At 40.9% G+C, this 23,511-nt stretch overlaps 1 protein-coding gene across 4 annotated transcripts in view; it reads left to right on the top strand.

The window, feature by feature from the left end:
• ABLIM1 (actin binding LIM protein 1) overlaps positions 1 to 23,511 on the top strand; it is a 191,958-nt gene that overhangs the window by 91,942 nt on the left and 76,505 nt on the right. For all 4 annotated transcript variants that reach the window (XM_030241349.2, XM_050976309.1, XM_050976311.1 and 1 more), the window contains exons 3-4: positions 10,614 to 10,797; positions 12,244 to 12,353. In XM_030241349.2, the coding sequence (XP_030097209.2) occupies positions 10,614 to 10,797; positions 12,244 to 12,353 (294 nt within the window). The remainder of the gene's footprint in view (positions 1 to 10,613; positions 10,798 to 12,243; positions 12,354 to 23,511) is intronic.

Below are 23,511 nucleotides of genomic sequence, written 5' to 3'. Positions count from 1 at the left end.
GGCAACCCTGGCTCCTTGGCAGTGTTTCTGTTTAATGAACAACAATGCAGAGTTGGCTGAATTGAGTAACCACAAAATGTAGGATGAAAGGTGAGAATAAGGAGGAATACCCAGGTCCATGTGCAACCACTGTCTGCCACAGTCAGTCCCAGCTCAGCACAGGGTACATACAGCACAGAGAGGGATTCAGGCTCCAGGTGAACGGGGCAGAGAGGGTGGCAAACATGAAGAAAAGTGCTGGAATAAATCAGAGTAAGTGGGCAACTAAAGCACAGCAGCAGAATCGTTACCACAGAGGTTTTGACTTCTGTTAAACCCAAGTTCTCTTTTCTGAAAGTCCATGTCTAGCACGTGCACTGCAGATTCAGACTGTGAATAAACTCCAGCCCAGTTCCTGAGTTTCAGTTATATTTTTTGTGTTCCAAATGTGGGCGGAATCATTGTGTGGTAGCTCTGTTCCTCCGTTTCCTGAATATATGGAATATGGCAGAAAATAGAGCTAGTTGTTTTCCTATGTTACTAATGGTTTTTTTAAAAGGTGACTTGAGTTATTTTAATGCTGAAAAATCAGTGTCTAGAATCTAAGAAATTGTTTATTAACTGTGGTTTTTAGTTAAATACAGCTTGATAATTTAAAAAATGCTTACCTTTCACCTAGATATTAACGTATTTCATCTGTGCCAATCTGGAGTGGCATCAGCCCATCCTAGAGGGCTCCGTGGAGCTCTGTCCACCCTATTTCTGGAATGCCTGGGGAAATGCATATCTCTCTCTCTCTCTTACAGCTGCTGTAGTTCAATTAGTACTTGATGCCATATAATCCCTGAGCAGTTCAAAACCAGCAACTGTTTGTTTATTTTCTTGTTCCTGTCCATAGTGAGTAGTGGTCTCAATGTACAGAAGATACTGGATTAGGATATTTTCAGCCACCTGAGACCCTTTGAGTCCCAGAGGAAAGTGGTAATTCAGGCCAGGCAGCAAGCAGTGTCCTTAGGACCTCCTGATAAAGAGGGGGGCAGATGGAGCAGGGCTTTGGAATTGTTGTCCTGATGAATGCCCCACATTAATCTTGCTTTTTTTAGGAGGGGTGAGGTCTACTTTCTTCTTTCACTTGTGTTTTGGTTACTTACTCATACTCATAAGCTGCTTTTGTGCTTTGACTATTCTGTTGCAAGACTGGATTTACTAGTATACTTTTTTTGGTTTTGTTCTTTCTTTCCCTAGAGGAATGTCTAAACTTATTGTAGCTTCTGTTTACGATGACAGTTTAAGATTCTGTAATAATATTGACCTTATGAGTGCTTGCATGAAGATCACCAGAGGAGGGAGAGCAATAGAAATAATTCTTGCTGGGGGAAATGAAACTGTGATTTGTACCATTAGCTTGTTAAGGAAATGGAGGAAAGTAAATCCAGTTTGAACTGAGAAGGGCCAGATCTGAATGTTAGAGACTTTTCTCATGCTGTTCATTCAGTCTGTGCCTTATTAGTTGGCTTTGTTGTCTGAGTGTTATCTTTTTAGAGTTCATTTGTCTTCAGATGGAGAAAGGAAAGGGCTGTGTATGGGAGGTTGCTCCAAGTCCTGTTTTGAATGTTTTACCTGAGCTGTAGATCTTGTTTATTGTTATTTAAGTGAATGCAGTTTTTGTTTAAGCCACATAGTTATTTACTCACATTGCATGATGTCTGACCATATGGTTTATACAAGTGGGACACAGCTGTTCAACTAAGTGGCTTTCTTCCCTCTTAGTCTGATAGGTTTTTAATATGACATGACTGCAACTCTACAGGAGGTGGAGTTAGATCTCCCCTCAGTTTATAAAGTATGTTATTAGGCAGCAAACCAACAGATACTGGGACCAGGATGTATCAGCTGCATCCACAGGTGGCTTGGTTGGTTTTTCTTTTTTGTATACTAAACTTTGCTCTTGAGACTCCAACTCCCATCTGTAGCATGAAAGACTTGAACAAGCTCACACTTGTCTGTTTTCATACCTGCTGAAAGTGTTTAAACTTTTACCCACAAACTTAGAAGATGTGGGAAAAATCCATTTCTTGATAAGGCTGTCACAGAGTCACAGAGTTTGTGTGGTCCTGTTCTTTGCTCTGAGATTCCTTTTTATTATTGCCGTCCATGCTCTCAACTTCATTTTTACATCACACTGTTAAGTGCATTTGATGTGATGGTAGTGCTGCTTCCCTAGGTTGTGTCAGAGGCTCTTAGGCACTCCCTGACTGCCTGGCGTGGGTGCCAGTGGTGGCTGTGGCACTGCAGGAGCACAGAGCCTTGTTCCTCTCCATGTGCATCAGCCAGCTCAGGACAGGCTCATGCGTCACATAATGCGAGCAGACAGCCGCCCTCCCCAGGAGCTCTGTCCATCCCTGGAATCTTTCTAAGAACAGAGGAGCTGCTTCCTGCCAAAGGTGGGCAGTAAAACCTCCAGTGACTGATGTGTTCCCGTGCCCCCAGATAAGATGGAGCTGGCTGGGGCTCTGCCTTGGAGAGCCTTGTGTCTCCAGCTGGTGTGTCCTATCTGCCCGCCAGCGCCGGCCGCTTCTATTTGCGGCTCCCGACAAGAGCTGATAGGAAAACAAAAAAGCTGAAAATGGTGTGGCTGTCCCCAGGAAGGTGAGCTCTGCCATCCTCCTGATAGGCAAAGAATGTCAGGCAGGCAGCAGCTGACTGGGAGCTGGAGTTAACGGGGGAATGATGGACAGAGGAGGGATAAGAGGCATTTAGGAGTGCAGCTCCAGGAACACCATTCAGAGCAGTTGTCTTTGGCTGTTTCATGACAAAATCCCTTACCTTGCCAGGGAATAACACTGGTTTGTGTTACAAATGCAAATCCAATAGGATTCTGCATTACCTCCTGGTGTAATAAATGAGCTTTAAGGTTTATTTCAGCACTGAAATATCAGTGGTGCAGTGGGGAAGCTGTCACGTTGCTGCACTACGTACAGCTGCTGTTTGCTTGCTGTTGAGCTCAGGATGAGCTGCTGGCTGTTGCATTGCTGGAAAGACTGAAATTTGTGCAAGTCAGGTGCAGACAGGAGCAACTCCCAGTTACTCTTACCATACCAAATTGTTAATCTTTACGAGGCAATGGAAACAACAGGCTGAGAGGAGGGAAGGTTAGATGAGGAGGTTGAGCTGGAGACATCATTGGGTTTTTCTCAAATAAACATTACCATTAACAAGAATTAATTAGTGGCTTTTGAAGAAGTAAAAGTTTTTCTTGTAAGCATCTATGTACGTGAATAACTTTTCTGGAAAAACTGAGACTACTCACTGCAATGCTGTTCCATATGTAAATGTGTGTGGGATCAGGCCCTAAATTACAATGTGCATGAGCAGATTTTAATATCTCCATTTAAATTGCGATCTGATACAAATGATAATTTTCTACCATTGTCAGTTGATTACAGTTCACTTTACCCTATTGCATGTACTAGCAGAGGAAACTTGGAGGCTAGCAAAATTGCTATAATAAGGCTTTATTATTAAGCCTGTGATTCATCTTTTGGGTTAGAGGGAAAAGCTGGTTTCAGTACACTGTATTGCTTAACAGGAAAAGCTTTAAGCTTTTATAGTAACAATGTAAAAGTTTTCATAGCTTGATTTTGGTGCATGTGGAGATTGGTTGAATTATCTTAGCAAGATAGGGTAGTGTTTGTGGTAGGAGTGTTTCAAATAGTAGATTCGTGATGTCAAATATGAAGTTGAAAACTTAGATTTTTTTTTTATAGTAATGTAGACTTAAAAAAAAATTAATCTCATAAAGAAGCAATCCTGCCATAAGAATATGGATGGTGTCCTTAAGTTTTTTAGTCCTATGACAGAATCATGGAATGGTTTGGGGTGGGAGGGACTTTAAATAATATTGTTCCAGCCAGGTTGCCAAATCACTAGAACAGGTTGCTCAAAGCCCTGTCCAGCCTGGCCTTGAACACTTCCAGGAATGGGATATCTGTAATTATGTGGAATAAAGGTCAGGTGAAAATGTTTCATTGTGTATCAATGTTTCACATGTTATAGTGATATCAAATATCAAAAGGCAATTACCTGCTAATAATCTTGATAATTATAGGGCAAAGCCAAGTCTTGGCACCCAGGAAGCATTCCACAAGCCCAGAATACTCCACAGGAAAAAAAATATTAAGCTTCTATTAAAACATTGTTTTAAAAATCAGCATAAATCAGTTTCTTAATTATGAAATAAATGTGGATATTTTCCTCTCTTCAGTTAGATGTCTCTCGAGCTCAGCTTGCAGAATTCTCTGTGGTATGTTTAGGTTCCAGGCACAGGTCTGGATTTTTTGTGTGATGGCTTTTCAAGGCTACATCATCTGCAGTTCAATGAGCCTGACAGGGATGGGAGAGGCTTCCTAAGTTTAGATTTTGGGATGCTCTGTAATCCTTTGACTTTGAACTGGATCTTCCTCCCTTGAAGAACGGGGAAGAAGTCAGGGTCATGTAAGCAGACACTATGTCAACAGGCTGGAATGTGGTTTAAATCATTAGTTCTTTGACCTTTGATCTGTCATCAGATTCCTTCAGTGGCAGCAGGAGGAGGCTGCAAGCAGGCTGCTGGGTAGTGCTGTAAATAGTTCAGTGTCAGTGGATGGAAAGTTTAAATATGAGGCCATTCTTGTAGATGTCCAGTGCAGTGTTTGGAAAGATTTCTGCATTTTCACAGATTCTTCTGGAACAGAAACTGATGTGTGGATGTGATAACACATGTGTGGGTAGAATGTGCTCCTTCCTGAGCATCATGAAATTATATAAGGGCACTTGGAGCTCTGAATCACCAAACCAAGATCCAGGTGGAAATGGGAATCTGTTGTTGCTGGGAAGATGACAGAGGTTAAAGTTTCTCCCACGCCAGGGAATGGAGTTCAGATGTGAATTCATGCATTCAGGTAGCTTGATGTGAAATCAAACCTCAGCTGCAGCTGTGAGACTAATTGCCATTTCTGCATTTACATATCTTAGCTGCTGTGTCTTGAAGACTGTTCTTTTTGCAGTGGTCCCTACTGGCATTTCACTTCAGGTTCAGCTGCTTCCCATTCTAAAGTGGATCCTTACTTTTCTGTTGGGGTTAGAATACTATTAATGACAAGTGATTGATACCAATCTTAGTTTTGGGCTTGAGGTCTCTTCAGGGACCAAACATTTGACAGGAAATGAAATTAATTGCACTACTTGGCTGATACTGATGAATGCTGACAGATGCCATGTCAGATTTTAAAAGCTACTGGATCCCTCTGGAAGTAGAGGAGCAGCAGGATGATTAACAGGTGCCTGATGAGCAGGGCAGAGCATCCTTACAAAAACACAGAAAGTTTCTTGGCTTTGTGGTCAGCTTCATTTGCCTGGCTTAGATGAGGTTTGGGTTCTATCTTTAAATTCCTGGTTTGCTAATTTAAAATCTTTTTAGAGAGATGTTTCCTCTAGATAGTTACAGTCTAGCCATCTCAGGCTAGACTTTGACATTTTTCCACTGATTGCCTTTTCTTCAAGGTTCATTTCCCACAGACCTGTAAATGACTTTCATCTCCACCTTGTGCTTAGCTTAATGTGAAAGGTGTTTTAAATGGCTGAATGATTCCTGCCATTGTTTCCATCCTGGTGCTCAAACCACTGATATTTCAGTGGGGCAGTGGGGAAGCTGTCACATTGCTGCACTACATACAGCTGCTGTTGAGCTCAGGTATGAGCTGCTGGCTGTTGGATTGCTGGAAAGACTGAAATTTGTGCAAGTCAGGTGCAGACAGGAACAACTTCCAGTGCAGCATGATTTGTGTCTCCAGTGCTGGAGGACTGAAGGCAGGGTCATGGCATTGATTGGGAAGCTCATCTGAGACTCAGAATGCACTTCTGGTTTCAGCTGAGTGAATGCTTGCACTGAATGCCCAGGGGTTTCAGGCAGGTGCCCCACTGAGAGCTGCTTGTGACACGGTGACAGCAGCACTCAGCAGAGGTGCAGGCAGGGTGCTTGGAGTGGAGCATCAGGGATTCTCATGGGAAGAGGAGGAAGGCCTGACTGAAGGCTGGAGGATGCTTCAAGGCAGATCTCAGATCAGTTTAGGAGAAGAAGGGAGAAATTCAGTCTTGTCTTTTGCTCAGGAGGTGTTTTAGCTGCTAAACCTTTCCTCTACCCGACGCCAAGCATCATAAAAGCAGATTTTAAGGTCACCTGTATTTTTTCCATGCTCATGTGCTTTGACTTCCCAGCAAGTTTCTTGTGCCCATCTGCTGAAATGAGAAGAGATTCCAGAACCACTGGGAATGCTGGACATCAAATAGCTTCAATCAAAGTGCATCTCTCATCAGTGTAGGACAGAAAAGAATCTCCAGTGACAGCAGTGTGACAAGTGGTCACTGAGATCTCTGCTACAGCTTTTGCAAACTGCTGGATGCATTTCTTATTGGTGCCTTGCAATCTCCCTGCCAGGATGGTGCTGCTCCACAGCTTCTGAGATTTACTGTTCCTAGGTGCTAGTCTAATGATGCTTGGATGTATATTCATTCTTTAAATGAATAATGCCATCAAGAGAAGTGTTGGTAAGAGGAGTAAAAGGCAGAAGGAGACTTGTTTCATTGGAAATGCAGAAACTTTAAACTCTTAATAAGAACTTAAACCTTGCTTTCATCAATATGGGATTTGTTAAACTCTTATGTGGAAAAAAAAGAAACAGATTTTCCCTGTGTATTTTTTTGGATGTAGGTGATAAACTGAAACATTTCCAAATTCCTTTCTACCTTCAAACAAGTGATCCATTATGTCCTAAGAATAACTGTTGTATGACTATTTTCCTGCTTGAAAACAGCACCATTATTCCATGAAGCTGAAAAATACAAGAAGGAAATAAAACCCCAACAGGAAATTGAATTTGCACCTTATTTAGTGCACAGTAACAAAGTAGATCATTAGAATTTTCTTAATGAATAGCATTCACTTCTGCAGACTGAGAGCCAGATTCACAGACTCTCCTTGTGTGGTTTTTTTTTCCTTCAATGCTGAAACAATTTTTACTCACCATCAACATGGAGTTCAACTCTCCCTGACAATAAGGCTATGGAAATCCTAAATAATGCTCAGTAGGATCAAATCCTGCTTTCATTCTCTTTGAAAAACTCTCATCTCTTCATTTTTATCATCACCATTAAAACTTGGCAGTGACTCACCTAAAGAATGGTCCAGGTCCGTGGATCCACAGGCAGCTGGATTGCTCTTGACCAGCCCAGATTTCCATGACAGACCGTGTATCTTTGGGAGCTGACAGCAGCCCTGGCAGTATCTCCAACCTTTTTGTGCTCCAAGGATGCAAAACAGGAGCTCCAGAGAGTAGCTGAAGACAGAAAAAGCTGGTGGGTGGGTGTTTTCCTTCCAGTGGGAGGTAGAACTGTATTCCAGCTTATTCCATTCAAAAGAGAGGCAGGATGGTTTGTTTGGAATATGAAATTCTTTGATATACAGACTCTGAGAGAAAGGCTGAGTTCCTCCAAGAGCTTTTGAAGATAATGGTTTCTTCTTTCATTTGAATAAAAATGCTGGCTTTGTTTTTGTCTCTGTGCTTGTGGTACCTTAGGGAACAGAAATGCTCCCCAGAGTCTCCTGTTTCAGAAAGAGGGTTTTGGTCATGAAACACAGAATTTCTCCCATCATACTGAGCAGGAAGGATCTTGGGGAAATGTTTTTTTTTCTGTAGAACTATTTCTGTGTGATGGATATTTACAGAATACCTCTTGCTTTTTGCCTTCTCAAACACGATTTGTGCATCACTATTGGCTCCACACAGTAATTCTTTCAAAGTCATTTTCTCCATCAGTATAGGAAAAAAAAAATAGTTTCATGTTTACAGTTAACTGCCATCATTTAGGTATAAATTTTTCTTTGATGACATGCTATGTGTACCACAGCAGTTGCATAGATCACACCATCAGAATGAGCTGTACCTATGTAGAGTTCACAGCTGATTTCTCTTCACTGCCTCTGCTGCTTGAGGCATGGATGGTGGTGGGCATATGGTCTTTCTTTTAGTAAAAGACAATTGCAATTCCTCCCTTCTTTTTGTGGTTTTTCTATAGTGACCATAAATATGTGTGCTAAGGCAATATGTGTCAGCTTGAGGGGGATGAATATCAGAGCCAGGACTTCTGCACAGTAGCAAAAAGAAGAAAAAAGAGCTGGTCAAGTCCCTTCCCTGTTACACAGCCCACTGTACATAGAGTGTGGTACAGCCATGTCTGTCCTTTCTGCTTTGATCTCTGACTCAAAGTGAAAGCAGCCTGCTGGAACAGCATTTTTCCAGCCATGGCTGTTAACAGTCTGGGTGACCCTTGTTTTTCCCATGTAGCTTAAAGCTGTGATTAGTGATAGGGACACATGTGCTAAATTGACTGCAAAAATCCCTTGTGATGTGGGGTGGCCAGGGCTTGTTTCTAGTTCCTGCATATTGGTGTGTGCCTCCTGCTGTGTGTATGCCAGAGATGATGGATCTGCTGGGGGCTCACATCATGAGCTTGGGCCTGAATTCATGGCTGGCCAGGGTGGGAGAATTCAACTCAGACACTCTGAGTTATTTGCAGAATGAGTTAGAGATTGGTAGAAAGAAGATTTCATAATGAAAAGGGCAGTAGAAGGAGCTTCTTTTTGACAATAGCAGTCGCTGTCTGTAAAAGGCTTGTGAAATATTTAGCCCCCATTTTCACTGACAGGCTTGAATCCCTGTGGCCATGCATGCTAGGGGGGTAGAGCCCAATAGCTGTGAGTGCATGAACCCTTTCCTTCCAGTCCTGCAGTAGTTTTTGCAAACAATGCAAAAACTACTTCACCTCCTTGTGATGCTGAAGCTGGGTTTCCAGAAGCAGCTAGAACAGAGGTGGTATTGAAAGTTACTTTTGATCATCCCAGCTTATTGGAGCCTTGTCTAGGCAGGTAAAGGGGGCTGCAGTGACCAAATGAGTTCTTCAAAAAGTGACTCTGGTAGAACTGGGGATCATAGCAAAGAGCCAGAGAGTTCATGCATGCAGCTCCTGAGGCAGACCCAGCTGCACACTGAGCACCTTCAGCTGGAGGCTGAGAAATGGATATACTTGGATGGTAAAGATAAAAGGTGAATTACAAACTACACTTTAAATAATCATACAGACACACCAGTACTCCTTAGCACTTCATGAAGTTCAGCAGCTTCTAAAGCATCTTTTAAACATTAAAGCAGAATTCTCCATTTCTACATGATTTAATGGTAAGGATCTGCCCAAAGTAACTTAGAGAAGCAAACCTGTTGTAAGTAGGTTTTCCACTGGACCTCCAGTGGAAAATTGTGGTGTGGAGGTTACCTGTACATTCTGCCTAACAGGATCTTTTACTGTTAATTTGAAAATAATATTTTAAACAAAATGGAGATCAGTAGAAGAAAAAAGCACTGAAAGTGTTTTTTTTTTTTTTTTTTTTTTTCCTAGAGGTTTACCTAAAAAAACAGCTTGGAACCTTTTGCAGCATTTTAACAGAGCCTTAACAGTAGTTCTTTGTCATTCTCCTCAGTCACTGATAATTGAGTTTTGGCTGCTTGTGGGTTTAATGCCACCATGAAATGTAATTTGTTTGCACATGGAATATTATCACTGTCTATGCAGAAATGTGAAACTGGAAAAATGCTGGTCCTGATAGTGCTTTCCTTCTAAGCTGCATTTGAGTTCTGTTTCTTGTTGTTCTATTAATTATTGTTACAATAGCAGTTATTAGACTTCCTGGGCTGGGCAACAGACAAAGGAAATTTGCAATCCCTGCCCCAAATGCCCTGCAATTTTAATTTTCAAGGCAGGTTGCTAGTAAGATTTTAGCCCATTATAACAGTGCTGAGAATGGATGTTGAGTACAATATTGTGCTTGGGACTTGTGGCAGAAAGAGGAATTGAACCCCGGCCCCCTGATAATCTTTCTGTATTTCCTATTTTATTTTTCAAGGACTGTGTAACTGCAAGGGCCTAGTGTACTGCTTATTTATTTTTCCTTATTAATCAGAATCTCTTACATTTAATATTCTGATATTTGATCTGAGCATACTTGAATCTCATGAAGGGGGATGAGATGACATTCCTTGGAGAGTTAAGTTAACATGCTAGATTGCTGTGAAGAGTGGTTTCTCTTACTGAATTACACAGATACAGCAATATACAGAGGAGCAGGAGGAGTGCCAGAAACCAAAGTGCCTGGGAGGAGCTGGGAATAAATTTTTGGTGATGCAGGGGAACACTAAATAGGTAGTTTTGAGTTCTTTGTTCAACCCAAGCTAAAGGCACAGTGTGAAATTCAATCTCCCACAGCACTTTCTCTTCATGGGGTTTGGCTCTTAGAGGTAGGATTGCTTTCTGTCTCTGTGCTGACCAGAAATGCCAATGCAGGACTCTGAATATTTTCTCAAAGCAAAGCAGGCACCTGGTTGTGATGTGTTCTGGTTTGCATGAATAAGCATTTTACAGCGGAAAATCTGCCAAGCCGCAGAAATCCTTGACTGGCTCTTCACCCTTTTACTGATACAATTGAGCAGCTAACATCCTTAGCAGTGATATTTTTCTAATCTCTGTGGTTTGTTTTTTGATTGCAGTGTGTGGCTGTGACCTGGCACAAGGAGGCTTTTTTATTAAGAATGGAGAATACCTGTGCACCTTGGACTACCAGCGCGTGTACGGCACCCGCTGCAATGGCTGCGGGGAGTTCGTGGAAGGCGAAGTGGTGACAGCCCTGGGGAAAACTTACCATCCAAGCTGCTTTGCCTGCACTGTCTGCAAGTAAGTCATCCCTTCAAACAACATGGCAGGAACCCAGTTCAAGGAGGACACAAGGAAAGGCGTTGCCATCAGACACGAGTCTCAAGACAGATTTCTCTTGAGAACGCATTTATTTTCTTAGAGAAGATCTGCTGCGGATCTGACTTGAAATGTCTTGAAAATGCCACTCATTTACATGGGGGGCATGGCTTCTGTGTGCCATGTAGTTTCTTGTTCTCAGAAAGTTGCTCTCATGTCTGAAAGAGAGAGGTTTACACACTGAGATAATGATGTGAGTGCAGGTGATCAGCCCAGCTTGGTGGGAGAAACGAAGTGCAGCAAAGTTCTGGATGCTACATTTGAGCTCTGAGGACAGTCAAACAATCACATAAGAGCTTGTGGCTTTGGGACTACTGGGATTCCCCCTATTCTCATGCACTTTCTTGTCCCCAGTAAGAGAACCAGTCTTCAGTTCTGAGCAAGTAATAAGGAGTTAGCTAAGGCTCTGTGGATCAGAGAAAGGTGGCATTTTAAACTCCTGTCTCTGATAAGCAGTTGAATTACTTTGTCCTTTAGCCTGATACATTTTTCAAGCCCTTTTCTATTGAAAGAATTTTGATTGTTTTCTGTTTTAAACAGGGTGTGAGTTTCCTGCATTTTGGTAATCATATAATGTATACGTTGCAATTTTATTTCCCAAGGACTGTGTGAAACATGACATCAATTTTCTGTGCATTGATTTGCATCAATCTTTTTATGTTGAATGAACAAAAGCTGAGTCTTTGAAATAGATTAATGAAATTCAGTATTGCTGCTGATTTATTTTTGGCCCACTTAGAGATGGCAGTGGAAAGGAAACCACGCCTGTAACATTTTGTTTTGTTGGAATCAGCAGTGGATTTGCTCAGCAGTTTTGGAGTGAGGTGAGGGTCTGCACTCAGCAGTTAACACTCCTTATTAAAGATTTGGAGTTACTTAATGTTGTTCATCCTCTGATTTAGGCACCAAATAAGAGTTAACAGCAATGTCAACTTCTGCCTAACACACATTCTTAACATTTATGAGTGACTAGCTCCACATTCCTTCACCAACCTCAAGAACAGTTCTGATTCTTTGAGCTCTCTTCTGTGTCATTTGCTATCCACAACATCACACTGAGACCATCACAAATGTAGCTGTTGTGTCTTAGCAGATTTCACTGTCTCTCCTATTCAGATAAAATATGTCTGATAATCTTTTTAGAATGAAAATATAAGGCAAGTCTAACCTCTGCTCTGCTTGCATCCATGGATTGGATTTCTTCCAGTGCCTGGCTTTGCCAAGGCCACATTGCAGAAACTATTTGGCCTGAGTTTCTGTAAAATATTGATTGCACTGGAGGAAGGCAGAAAACTCAAGGCATGGGGAGCAGAGGAAAATCTCTGGCATAACCTTTGCAAAAATACATTTTTCTCCTGAACTTTCCAGGCGTCCATTTCCACCAGGAGATCGCGTCACCTTTAATGGAAGGGACTGTCTGTGTCAGATGTGTGCCCAGCCGATGTCCTCCAGCCCCAGAGAACTCTCTGCCTCCAGCAGTAAGTTGCCATCTCATTTCTGAAGCCTTTCACTTTTCCAGGCTCATCAGCATTTGATTGGGACTAACATAATGCAATCTTTTGGTTTTTTTTATTTTTATTCACATTTAGAAAAGTGAACTATGTTGAGAATTTCTGTGTTGGTTTATTTTCTCTTCATTAAGTGCCTGTTATTACAGATGGGAAGAGACACTTGGACATTTCAATGTGAAAAAATGACTTTTCCCCAGTGACTGGATTTTTAAAATGATTTTTTTTTTAAATTTTGCTTTGACAGGCACCAGAAAAGTATCTAAGTGATAAATCCTGAGGTTTCAAAGTTGATAGAGTCTATTTCTTTAATGTATGATTGTGCAAGTTTAAGTATTCAAAAGAGGATGAAGTCAGAGGAAATTGATTTTCGTCTCCTATTTAAGAATTCAATTAAATTATCCTTTAAAAGGACTATCTCCAGGATTTTGCTTCCACTAGACTGATGCCACAATGATACTGTGATCAGAACCTCAGGAAACCATTATAAAAGACACAGGAAGCAAATTAAAGGGAAAGATAGAGAATAAAGAAAGTTTGGGAAGCAAGTTAAGTTGCCTTGCTGTTGGATTTTAACACTTTTAAAAAGTAATTTGTAAATTACTGATATTAATCTCTGCCTCTGGTAGTTATTTTTTTTAATCTTTGGGGGTTTCTTTCTCTGACTGCTGGATTGTACTCAGCACTCAGCCAGTGTGGTTTTGTAAATCAAAATGGATACAGCTTTCCTTGTGACACAGGGTTGTTTTCCTTCAGGGAGGGATTGTGTATTTTCTCCTGGTACTTGGCTTTGACATCATGGGATTATAAAGTGCTATGGAAAGACAAAGATGGATAATGTTTGTGCTCTGTGGATGAGTCAAGTGAGTCTCAGGATATCTGATTTGCCTGAGAACATGTAATCAAACCCTTAGACAAAGGGAAAATGAGAGACTTTTTTTGTTATTGTGCCTCTGTCTGGGAAGTAAAGCTTTCCCACTATAATTGTAGATTTGCAACTGAAACTGCACAGGCCTAATCAGTTAAGGAAGAATTTAGAGACCTGCAAAATGGCTTACAAGACTTAAAAAGCAACATAAAAATTTATGAGGGACTTCAGGCACCCAGAGAATCCTTCTGAGACAGAGGAATGATGTGGAAATTGATATTTGGGAGGCATAATTGGCAAGGAACTGCAAGGCACAGGGACCTTGGACAGTACTGACATTCTTTTGGTAAGCATGCCAGAGCACAGAAGGATCTGGATCTGGCTCTCCAAAGGTGGCACACCTGTCCAGCAGTGTGGCACTTGCCACCTGCCTGACTCCAGGTGCCAGAATGGCCCTAGAAACTGGCAGGGTAACCTTGTCTGACACTTAGCAAGCCAGAGAGCTGGAGAGCCTCTTCCCCAGGGCCAGGGTCTCTACTGGAATTGCTTCTTGGCTTCCACACTGACACCAGAGTAGCCAGGATTGTAAAACAGCATTCTGTGTGACTTGTGATGAGATTTATTGGGGTTTTTAATCATAATTGTGTCCTGCTGACAAACTGGTTTGCCAGTACACACAGCAAGAGAGCTCCTGCTCCCAACAGCTCAGAGTGCCCTACTTTGAAATCTGTAGGCACCTGCCATGGTGAATCTTGTTCTTTTCTGGACAAAGACTTGCAGAAATGTGTAGTGTAGACTTTCAGGTCATTTTAGTGCAAACTCTCCAAAACAGACAAATAAAAATGAGAACAGCTTATGTTATATGTTCAGAACTAATCCATTTAAAAAATCAATGAAGCATCCTCTGTCTTCAAATATATGCCAGTTGCTGCTTTAGCTTTGTGCAAAAGTTGACTTAGATACAGAAAAGTATCTTGCTGGCACCAAAGAGTTAATTTTAATTACTGTAAAGTATTTCAGATTACTTCCAAGTTTCTCCTGCTGGCTAATACACACATATTTTTTTTTTCAAATGCTTTGCCATTTTTTGAAAGGATTTTTTAAAATACAAGTTCCTCTGGGAGAGTCTCTGATTCACACTATGCATCTATTCCATATCCTATACTGCTGTCAGTACTTTCAAGTAGATCACCAGAGGAGACTTTCCTTAAAACAAGGAAAGTTTGAGGGAATTCAGTAGACTGCAAATCTATCAGGTTTGATTGCTTGGTGTAATGTGAAAGGAAGCCTTCTGTCCTAGGATGGCTGCATTAATGCTGACATGCCATTTTCCATTGTGTCTATTACTTCACACAAATGAAAACTTACTGACAGCTTTGCTTGGTTGATTTCAAGGAAAATCAAATGTGTCTGAATACAGGGGTTAGCATCTTGAATAACATGAACCTGACTATTGTTACACTCTATTTTAGTGCACAGCAGTGAAAATCAGATGGGAAAATACTAAATAATTAATTTTCTTCCTTTTTTTTTTTTTTGTATTAGTTGGGTCCATAGTACTTATTTACCTTATTTATATTAGTAATATATTTCTTTCTCTGCACATGTGTCGCCTGAAATTACAGCTATTTTCTTGAAGAACCAATTCAGTGACTCTATTTTTATTCTAAATTTTTAAAATTCAAATGTGGTAGAGTAATCATAATTTATAATTTAATCAGTCCTATTCCTTGGCTATTGCTAGAAATGCACAGTGCACTAACTTTGGGATCTTCATTCATTCAGCAGGAAATCTAATAACAAATACCTGTAAATCTCTTTGCAGACAAATGAAATGAGTGGTGTTTGGTTTTGTTGTTGGTTTATTTCATATGACAGCTTGATAAATGGCATGTGAACTCTAAAGCAAAGTGACTGGGACAGATGTAGAGCAGCACAGAAACCGGGGACAAGTAGATAACACTGACTAGAAGTGAGGTGTTGATGCCTTGAATAGTTCAAGATTCTGTCAAAGACATGAAATTGTTTTCTTTGTGGCCCAATAAAAGAGTACTGCAATAATATATCCCAGTAATTGCTATTTATGTTTTAAGCAGTGCCCAGGTTTTGTATTTGGTATCATGATTGCCTGGTTTGTACTGTCTTTAGCTCTTTCTACTCTCTGCTGTGTTCTGGCTGCATGGTAACACACTGTGTTTAAGGTCCAGGTTGTCTCTCTGGAAAACCAGTTGTGCAGGCACCTGTTATTTCTAAATTCTGGGCAAAACTGCAACTGTGCAGTTGCATAAAATGCCTTCCTGTAGGGCATTTATCAGTGAATTCTCCCCAAGGCAGCAGGTAAATGAACTGATGCAGACTTTGAAAACACGAGTCTCCAGTTTAGTCAGCCCTTTTTCCTGAATGCACAAGAGGTGTTGTGAGAAGCCCAGCTGAGAGCAGAGCAGCTGTACAGAGATCCCCTCACTTGGGACAGGCACAGGAGGTGGTGCCAGCAGGCTGTGGAGCTCCAGCCAGCACTCTTCTGGCCCAGGCATCATCTCTGGAATCCAGAAGAGACTACACATGTCTTTGAATATGGTTTAGTCCCTCTTCCTCAAGCTTTTTTCCCTTGGGAAATTCACTATTTCCACAATAAAGCTCTTCAGTAATAAGAATGCTGTGTCATTTTCTGTGAGGTTGAGCCCTTTCTCTGTTGGTTCATTATCTGGGGGCTGGTCTGGAAGTTTTAGTTATTTCTGATTATTTCTATTTGCTGAAACGTTGGATCATTTTAGTGATGTACATGAACTAGCTAAGAAATTGCATTTCATGAGAAAAGCATGTTTTCTGGGACAAACCTCCCTATCCAAAAGAAACTGAAACATTCCAATCACCTAACAGGAGTTGTCATTTTGAAAAATTCATCTTTCAACACGGTGACAAAGCCCTTCACCATTGTTTCTTTTCAGTGAAATAGAAACTCGTGTCCTGTAGATGCCAGTGGTGATGTGTCACTGACACATTTTGTGAAAATCCTTTGCTAGGATTTTTCTCCTGAGAAGCCTCAGAAAAGGAATGCAAACAATAACTATCTGATGGCTGTGGAATGGGGTTTGGAGGTTGCTTACCAACAGGTGCATCTTGGATTGGCTCCATGTGGATTGTTTTTCCTTGATGACCAATCGTGGTCCCGCTGTGTCGGACTCTCTGCTCAGTCACAAGATTTTATTATTTATTCCTTTCTAGCTTTCTGATGTCTCCTTTCTCTTTCTTTAGTATAGTTTTAGTATATAATTTTCCTTTAATATAATATATATCATAAAATAATGAACCAGCCTTCAAGATTCTCATCTCTACCCTCATCCTGGGGACCCTCCAACACCACCACAGTGCTACAGTTTGGAAAGGAGATATTTCAGCTTCCCTTTCTTTGCAAGAGTCTCTCCTGTGAGTAGAGAGCGTTACAGCAGAGCCAAGAGGTGGAGCAGAGTTTCCAGAGTGGCCCACAGAGTGCTCCATGAATAATCCTGGTGCAGCTGTTCCCCGAGCAGCCGGCGTCCACGCGGAGATTTCACATCGTGGTCTGTGTCTTTGTCCTTGGCTGCTCTGCACATTATGTTCTGGCTCTTTGGGACAAATGCTTTCATGCCTATCAGAACAGAGGCTGCAGGGTTGGATTTGGCCTCACAAATGGGGATCTCTGCTCTATTGTGATATAAATAATGAGCTTAATGCTTAATGGACTTGTGGGAAAAAGGTGGTTTTGCTAATTATTCAGTAGCCTTATCTCTTTGAAAAAGGTGCAGGCAGTGAAGTTCCCAGGACATAAATGAAACTTCCAACAAGGTTCTGGAAATACTGAAGTAAAGCAGAGCCAACATACCATACCTGCTGAAGGAGGAGGAGATGAGAAAGAAAAAAGAAAAAATAGGAGTCATCTTGTGCCTCACTGCCCAGAAAGTAGCATTGTATTTGAAACAACAGAGCATCAAAATGGAGAAGCAAATTTACTTTGCAGTCCTCCTTAAAAGGCTCCATAATTCTTAATGCAGTCCTATAGTCAGGACATGAAACTGTCCTTTCATTAGATAAAAACACAAGTGATTGCTGCCAGTGTTCAAAAGTAATGTCAGAGCTGATGTATAAGCCTCACAAACTTCTCCATTTAGCTGAAATGGATGCAAAATTCCTTTTAATCATAGTTCTTGGGAAAGGTCTGCAGCTTGGATTTGTAACTGTTCAACCACATTTGAGTAATTTTTCATTATTTTGTTCTTTATAATTTTTTCCTAGAGCTCTCTGAAAACTCCTTCAATTCCACAGAGAATTCCAAAGTGCAGGGGAAAGTTGGCTGACTGTTGCTAAGCAAGATATCTGCAGTGATTTTAAAAGGTGTTGAGCAACATCCAACACATGATTTTGAGCTGATTTTTAGGAGATATTCTCCAGTTTCACACTGTGTCAGAGCTACACGGGTCCTTGGCACAGGTGGAGATGGGAGTGTGTGGGACACTGAGCTCCCTTTGTCTTGAGGAATATTCACCCACAGTATCCACAACTTCAGTGAGGGCCCTGGGGAACTTAGAGAGGCTCAACAGTTTGGGTTGTGATCATGCATTTTTAAGTTTTTAAAAATTTGAGCCTTGAGCATTTAGGTTTTTTGTGTGCTGTAACACAAAAAGTTTCTTATTTCATTCTTGGCTTGTCTGTTGACAGGAGCAGAAGCACTCCCATCTCTCTGTGGCACTCAAGCCTGTCTTTAGCTACTGGAGATCCAGTTGAGGGTTTGGGGAACTGGACAGAAGGGGCACACATTGTCCCATATCTCTCTTTTTTTTTCCTGTTTGCCATAGAATAAACCATACTGTGGACATCACTGTTGATTGATTTCAAACACTGATTTAAATAATTGATTTTAATCATGGTTTGTTCAATAACCCAGGAAACCTTGATTAGACTGACTGATTGTAACCTTGGATTACATTTAGATTTTTAATTATAAAATGCTAATTGATAAACATGAGGGTACTTCATATCTGTACACATCTACTTAAACTAATATAGCTCTGCATAAAGTCATCATATTATTTAACATCTATATTTTTCCCTAACAACTATTTTTGCTAATGAGTTGTCAAACTCTATTTGAATGAAAGTTGAAATTTTATTTAGAATGCATAAAGTATCTGTAGATATCTTTTACTTTCAGAAATTTGCTAGACACATGAAGAATGTAAATGAATTAAAATATATTTCACTTTTGGAATTTATATTTTTCAAGAGTCTGTAGCTTATAAAACTATTTACTTTGGATCACCATGATCTTAAAAATTTTGAAAGTGGGACATCTTGTGTTAAATAAGAAAAGGGAAGCAAGTTTATCCCTTTGTTTTCAGATCCCACTTCTAACTCAGATTTATTTAAAAATTTAAATTCAGATTTTAAATGAAATCCTTTATTTTTTAAATGCCACTATTTAATTCTCCATTTCTTTAGTCTGAATTTGATTGTAATAACCTTGCAGGGCAGCTACATTTGTGACTTAATACAGCATACAGTGGGTCTAAAATTTTACCCCATGCCCCCTTTTAAGAATAAAAGAAGCAAATCAACGTTCATGACATGATAAAAGTTAAATAAATTATGCAAACCCAAGCAGAGTTCCTTTCTGGCAAAAGCCATTAGATGGTGCCTAAGAATATGCAATTCTTTTAATGACACTGGCCAATTTGTATGATTGTTTCAAGATGATTTATTCTTTTGAAGAATGCTTGCAGTTTTTGAAGCATTTTCCTAATTTGAATTACTTTCTAGGATTAATTTTATTTCACTTTATGTCCTCACTCAGAAAAATGGGTGAATTACTCAAGTAGCCTCCATTTGCACAGCTATTTCCTAGTTTATAAGGACTAGTATTTTCATGCTGCTTGATAAATTGTGTTCAGTCCTCCTCTGGAGGTATAGAAGCTTTGTTAGAAACTTGACCCCTGGGTGATAGAGCAGCAACTGTATTTAAAATATAGTTGTGGCAGGGCAGGAAGTTTCTGATTTATGAGTTTTCTGTCAGAAAATTCCTTTCAAAAAAATAACTGTCCTTCAGGAAGGTGTTTGCAGTCCAGTTTCCCCATTTCTTTTGGATGCTTTAGTGTTGCACTAAATTGGACAGCACTAAATATGTGTCAGTTCTTATTTGCCTGTGTGTAACCCCATCTTGAACTTGGAAATCAAAACACATCCATGTCCTCAGGTTTTACTGGAGGAGTGCTGCTCCAGAGCTAATTCCAAAGGAAGTCCTGGGGGAGGTGCAAGGAATTCCTCAGTAAATGGGTGTTGCATGAGCTGGGATCACTAGCCTGGAGAACAGCTAGAGAGGAGATCCCCAGGGACTGGAGTGTCTGGGAATTGTCATGCTCAGGGAGCCTGCCAGGTAGTAAGTCAGGAATCAGAGGTCACTTCAAAAGAATGTGAAAAGTGAATTAGCTGTTAGCTAGACCTTAGTTTGCCATATGTTCTACAGACAGGAAAACCTTCCTGAAGGTTGTGGTAAGTTTCACTGCTATTTTGGGGAGTTTGCACCCTGTTGGAATTGCTTGTTTTCCAAGAGTAACAGTTGAAAATCATCCAAAATAGTCTGCAAATGAAGAGACACAATGTGCTGTCCATGAGTATTAAACAATGAAGCTCTGAGATAATGGTGCAATTCTCTTGGGGTACTGTGAGTGGAATTGTGACTTTAAATTCAGCAGGAGTTGCCTGAGTACTGAAAAGTGGTAAAAGAAATGATGGGATAAAAGACTGACCTCAGTTTCTATGTACTTGGCTCTGGTTTATCCTTTAGAATAGCTTTACAGGTGGGGCTCTGGGGGTGCTGGGATGGGAAGAAACCCAAAAGCTTCATCTTTCTTTTACAGACCAATTAAAAACTCCTCTCTTTAGTTGTGTGCAGTATGTTTGCTCTTTCTTCCTCCTCCTGTTTCTTCCACTCTTATTCTCAGTTCAGATACCTGTGTGAAAGTTTGGGTTGAAGAGGGAACTGGGTTTGGTTAACTTGGTGATATGATTTTTTCAGGGACAGTTTGCTGGATGAATGTGACAGAAGCTCATCTGTTTTGGTCTCCTTTGGGAATGAGGAGTAGAAAGATGTGGAAATAAGGAATTGCCTTTCTCTGTTAAACTCTTAAATCAATACAGACCCAACTGGGGGTAGGGAAGAGCATTCAACCTTCTGAATCACTTCAAATTAAATCAGGTGATGAAACAGCAATTTGCAGCAATCACAGAATCATTTAGGTTGGAAAATATCTCTGAGATCATTGAGTCCAGCCTATGCCCCAGTACCACTGTGTCAGCCAGACCATGACACTGAGTGACACATCCAGGCTTTCCTTAAACAGCTCCAGGGATGGCAACTCCAGCACCTCCCCAGGCAGTCCATTCCAGTGCCTAATCACACTTTCTCTGAGGAAATTCTTCCTAATGTCCAACAAAAACCTACCCTGGTGCAATTTAGATCATGAATAAAGATATTAAACAGGACTGGGCCCCATACTGGCCCCTGGGGGACAGCACTAGTGGCTGGTCTAATGATACATCCAGGATGGACAGCAAAGTGTCCCTTGAAAAGACAAGTCAGTGTTGGGCACTCAGATGGTTCCAGGGACTTGTGCTGCAAGCAAAGAATGCCAGCTGATGCCATTGGGACTTCTTTCCCTATTTAATCAACTCAAATAGTTTTGTTTTCCCTAACTACTTGTTTTGAAAATACCAGTTTTTCCCAACTTGCCATTTATAATAAACTGTCAAAGCTATACTGCACTTCCCATGGGAAATTTATTTCCCTCCATTGTATGAGCCCAGCCTCTTATTGTTAGATTTCAAGAGTACAAGGCTGCTTATGTGGGTTTGTTTTGCCTTCAGCAAAAGGGCAATAGTGAATTTGTTCTGACAAACATTTCCCATCCTTGCAGTGGCAAAGAGAAGGGGTTGGCAGCAGATTTCCTGAGTTACGTGCTCACATTGAAACCCTGCATGTAAAATTCCCAATATTGTACGTCCTTCTCTGACTTCCAGAACTTAGCACAGCCTCAATGACCAAATGGTTGTGCTTTAAACTTTGAAAGCATTTGTCATGCTGTGAACATGGTGAGTTTGTATTTTTAGCTTTGACAGAAATATCTTGAAGATCTGGAAAAGCCTGCATGATACCATCAAACTTTTCAATTTTAAAGCAAGGCTTTAGAAGGTGTTGCCTGATCTGTTGTTAAAGGGTGACTGAGAAAAAACTGTGGTCTCCCCACCTCTATGAGAAATTGTAATTGCACAACCTTCAAATTGCCACAGAAGAATTACTGGGATATAAGTTGTTTCTCAAGGTGACTAAGAGCTATTTATACACAGGAGATTTCTTGACCTTGACTCCAGTGATAATATTTGCCTCTTTCATCACTTGCAAATCACTTGCTCTTTAGGTCCAGCTATGTTTGACAATGTATTTCTGTGTAAGTCCAGTGAAAACGTATTGTTTCTTTTAAGTATTAAAATAATAACAAAAATTCCCCCCCTCCCCAGTTGTTCCCTGCTTTTCCTGTTTCAGAACAGAAGCCTTCTGGTGCTGTCTTTGCAAAGCTCACATATCGATGTTTTATAAGGTGGGGAAATAATTACAGGAGGAGAGTAATAAGAGTACAAAATACCTGTGACCTGGGGGGGTTGTGGCAGCTTCAGACTTTATCTGTTAGGTCTGTGCTTCTGATGGTCATCAGGACTGAAATGAACTCTTTGGTGACTTAATTAAATCAGACTGCTATTAGCTTTGTTCACAGAGCTAACCCTGCATGGAGCAGAGCTGGTGTAATCATTCACATCACTTTGCATACCCCTCTTTATTAGGACAAAAGCACACAGAGATGGTTTCTCCTTCAAAAAATCATATGGGGTGAGCAGAGAATGTGGGATAAAGACATACTTGCTATTAAATTTGTAAAGCAACCCACATGGGAGTGGGTAAAGTCCTACTCTGTGTGCTGAGGGTTAATCCCAGAGCTGCATCAGCTCTGAGCTCACCTGTGCACTATTGGCTGAGAGCAGGGGAGGGAGGCAAAGGCAGAAAATCCACTGCTTAATTTAGACAGTGACAAATGGCTTGCTGTGCAGGATGCTTCACTCCTGGATGTCTGGGGTGGTGCAGATGCTAAAAAGGGAAACACATTTTCTCATATCTTTACAAGCAAGGTGTCATGGGTGGCAGCTCAGCCTGACCTGTGTCTTTTAGTGGGGCTGCTAAAGGTGGTTGGAGAGTGGAAGTCTAAATCCTATATTATGTAATAGTGACATGCCCTGTCCCCCCACTTTCCTCTGCTTTTGGGCTGGCTGACTCCACAGAACACTTCTTTTGTCCAGGCATTTTGTTTTGTACCCAGACATGTCAAATATGACATATATCTAAGTGCCTATGGGAGCTGTACTGCTCTCTGCATTTTCACCAGCACACTGCACTGTCTGCCTCCTCCTCTTTGTTATCTTGGCACTGCTGGATGTGTCATGTGCAAGGAATGGCTGTAAGGAAGAATCCAGGTGATATGGCAAAGAGAAAATGCAAGAAAGCTCAGGTTCAAGGGGTGCAGTCTGTTAGAGCCAGGTATGAAGCCAGAGAGCACCAGGGTGGGAACCACTGGGCACAGATTCAGGAAGGATTGTCAGGTTTTTCAGTCTGCTCTGGAGTATGGTTGTGGACCACTGTTCTTACCTCACAGCCCTTTTATTTGCAGCATGTGCTAGTTATAGGTTAGACAGATACAGATTGTGCTTAATGTGATACTGAGATCCTGCCTGCATACTCTGGTGACATTCAGCCAAGGGCTTAAATGTGCCTCATGCAGGCCTGAGATCATAATGGCTTTTATTTGTAGAATTTGGATGAACAAATGGTCTTTTCTTAGCCCAGCCCAGCCCTATTCACTTTCTATTTTAGGAGATAATGATAATTGCAAGCTTTTCATGTATATACCAACAGTTTTGTCAGAATTAAAATCAGATTTATTTAAAAGCCATTTCAGCCTAATACAGCAGCACTGGGCTATTAGTTTACTTTGCTTCTAGACATTCAATGTGTCTGTTGTATTAGCAGAATGGAAATGATGTTAATTTCCTTTTGCAAAACACTTCAAGGAACCCAGAAAGAGGGTAGATGTTACTGGTGTTATAGAATAATAAAGGATGCTGCCAACCCCTGTATTAAACATGAGCACAACACTAAGTCTGGTGCTCAGACCTATGTGATTT

Source organism: Serinus canaria, chromosome 6 (genome assembly GCF_022539315.1).
Source record: "Serinus canaria isolate serCan28SL12 chromosome 6, serCan2020, whole genome shotgun sequence".
Classification (NCBI taxonomy): Eukaryota; Metazoa; Chordata; class Aves; order Passeriformes; family Fringillidae; genus Serinus; species Serinus canaria.
Note: the sequence above shows the minus strand (reverse complement) of the source record. Positions and strands in the feature narration are given on the sequence as shown.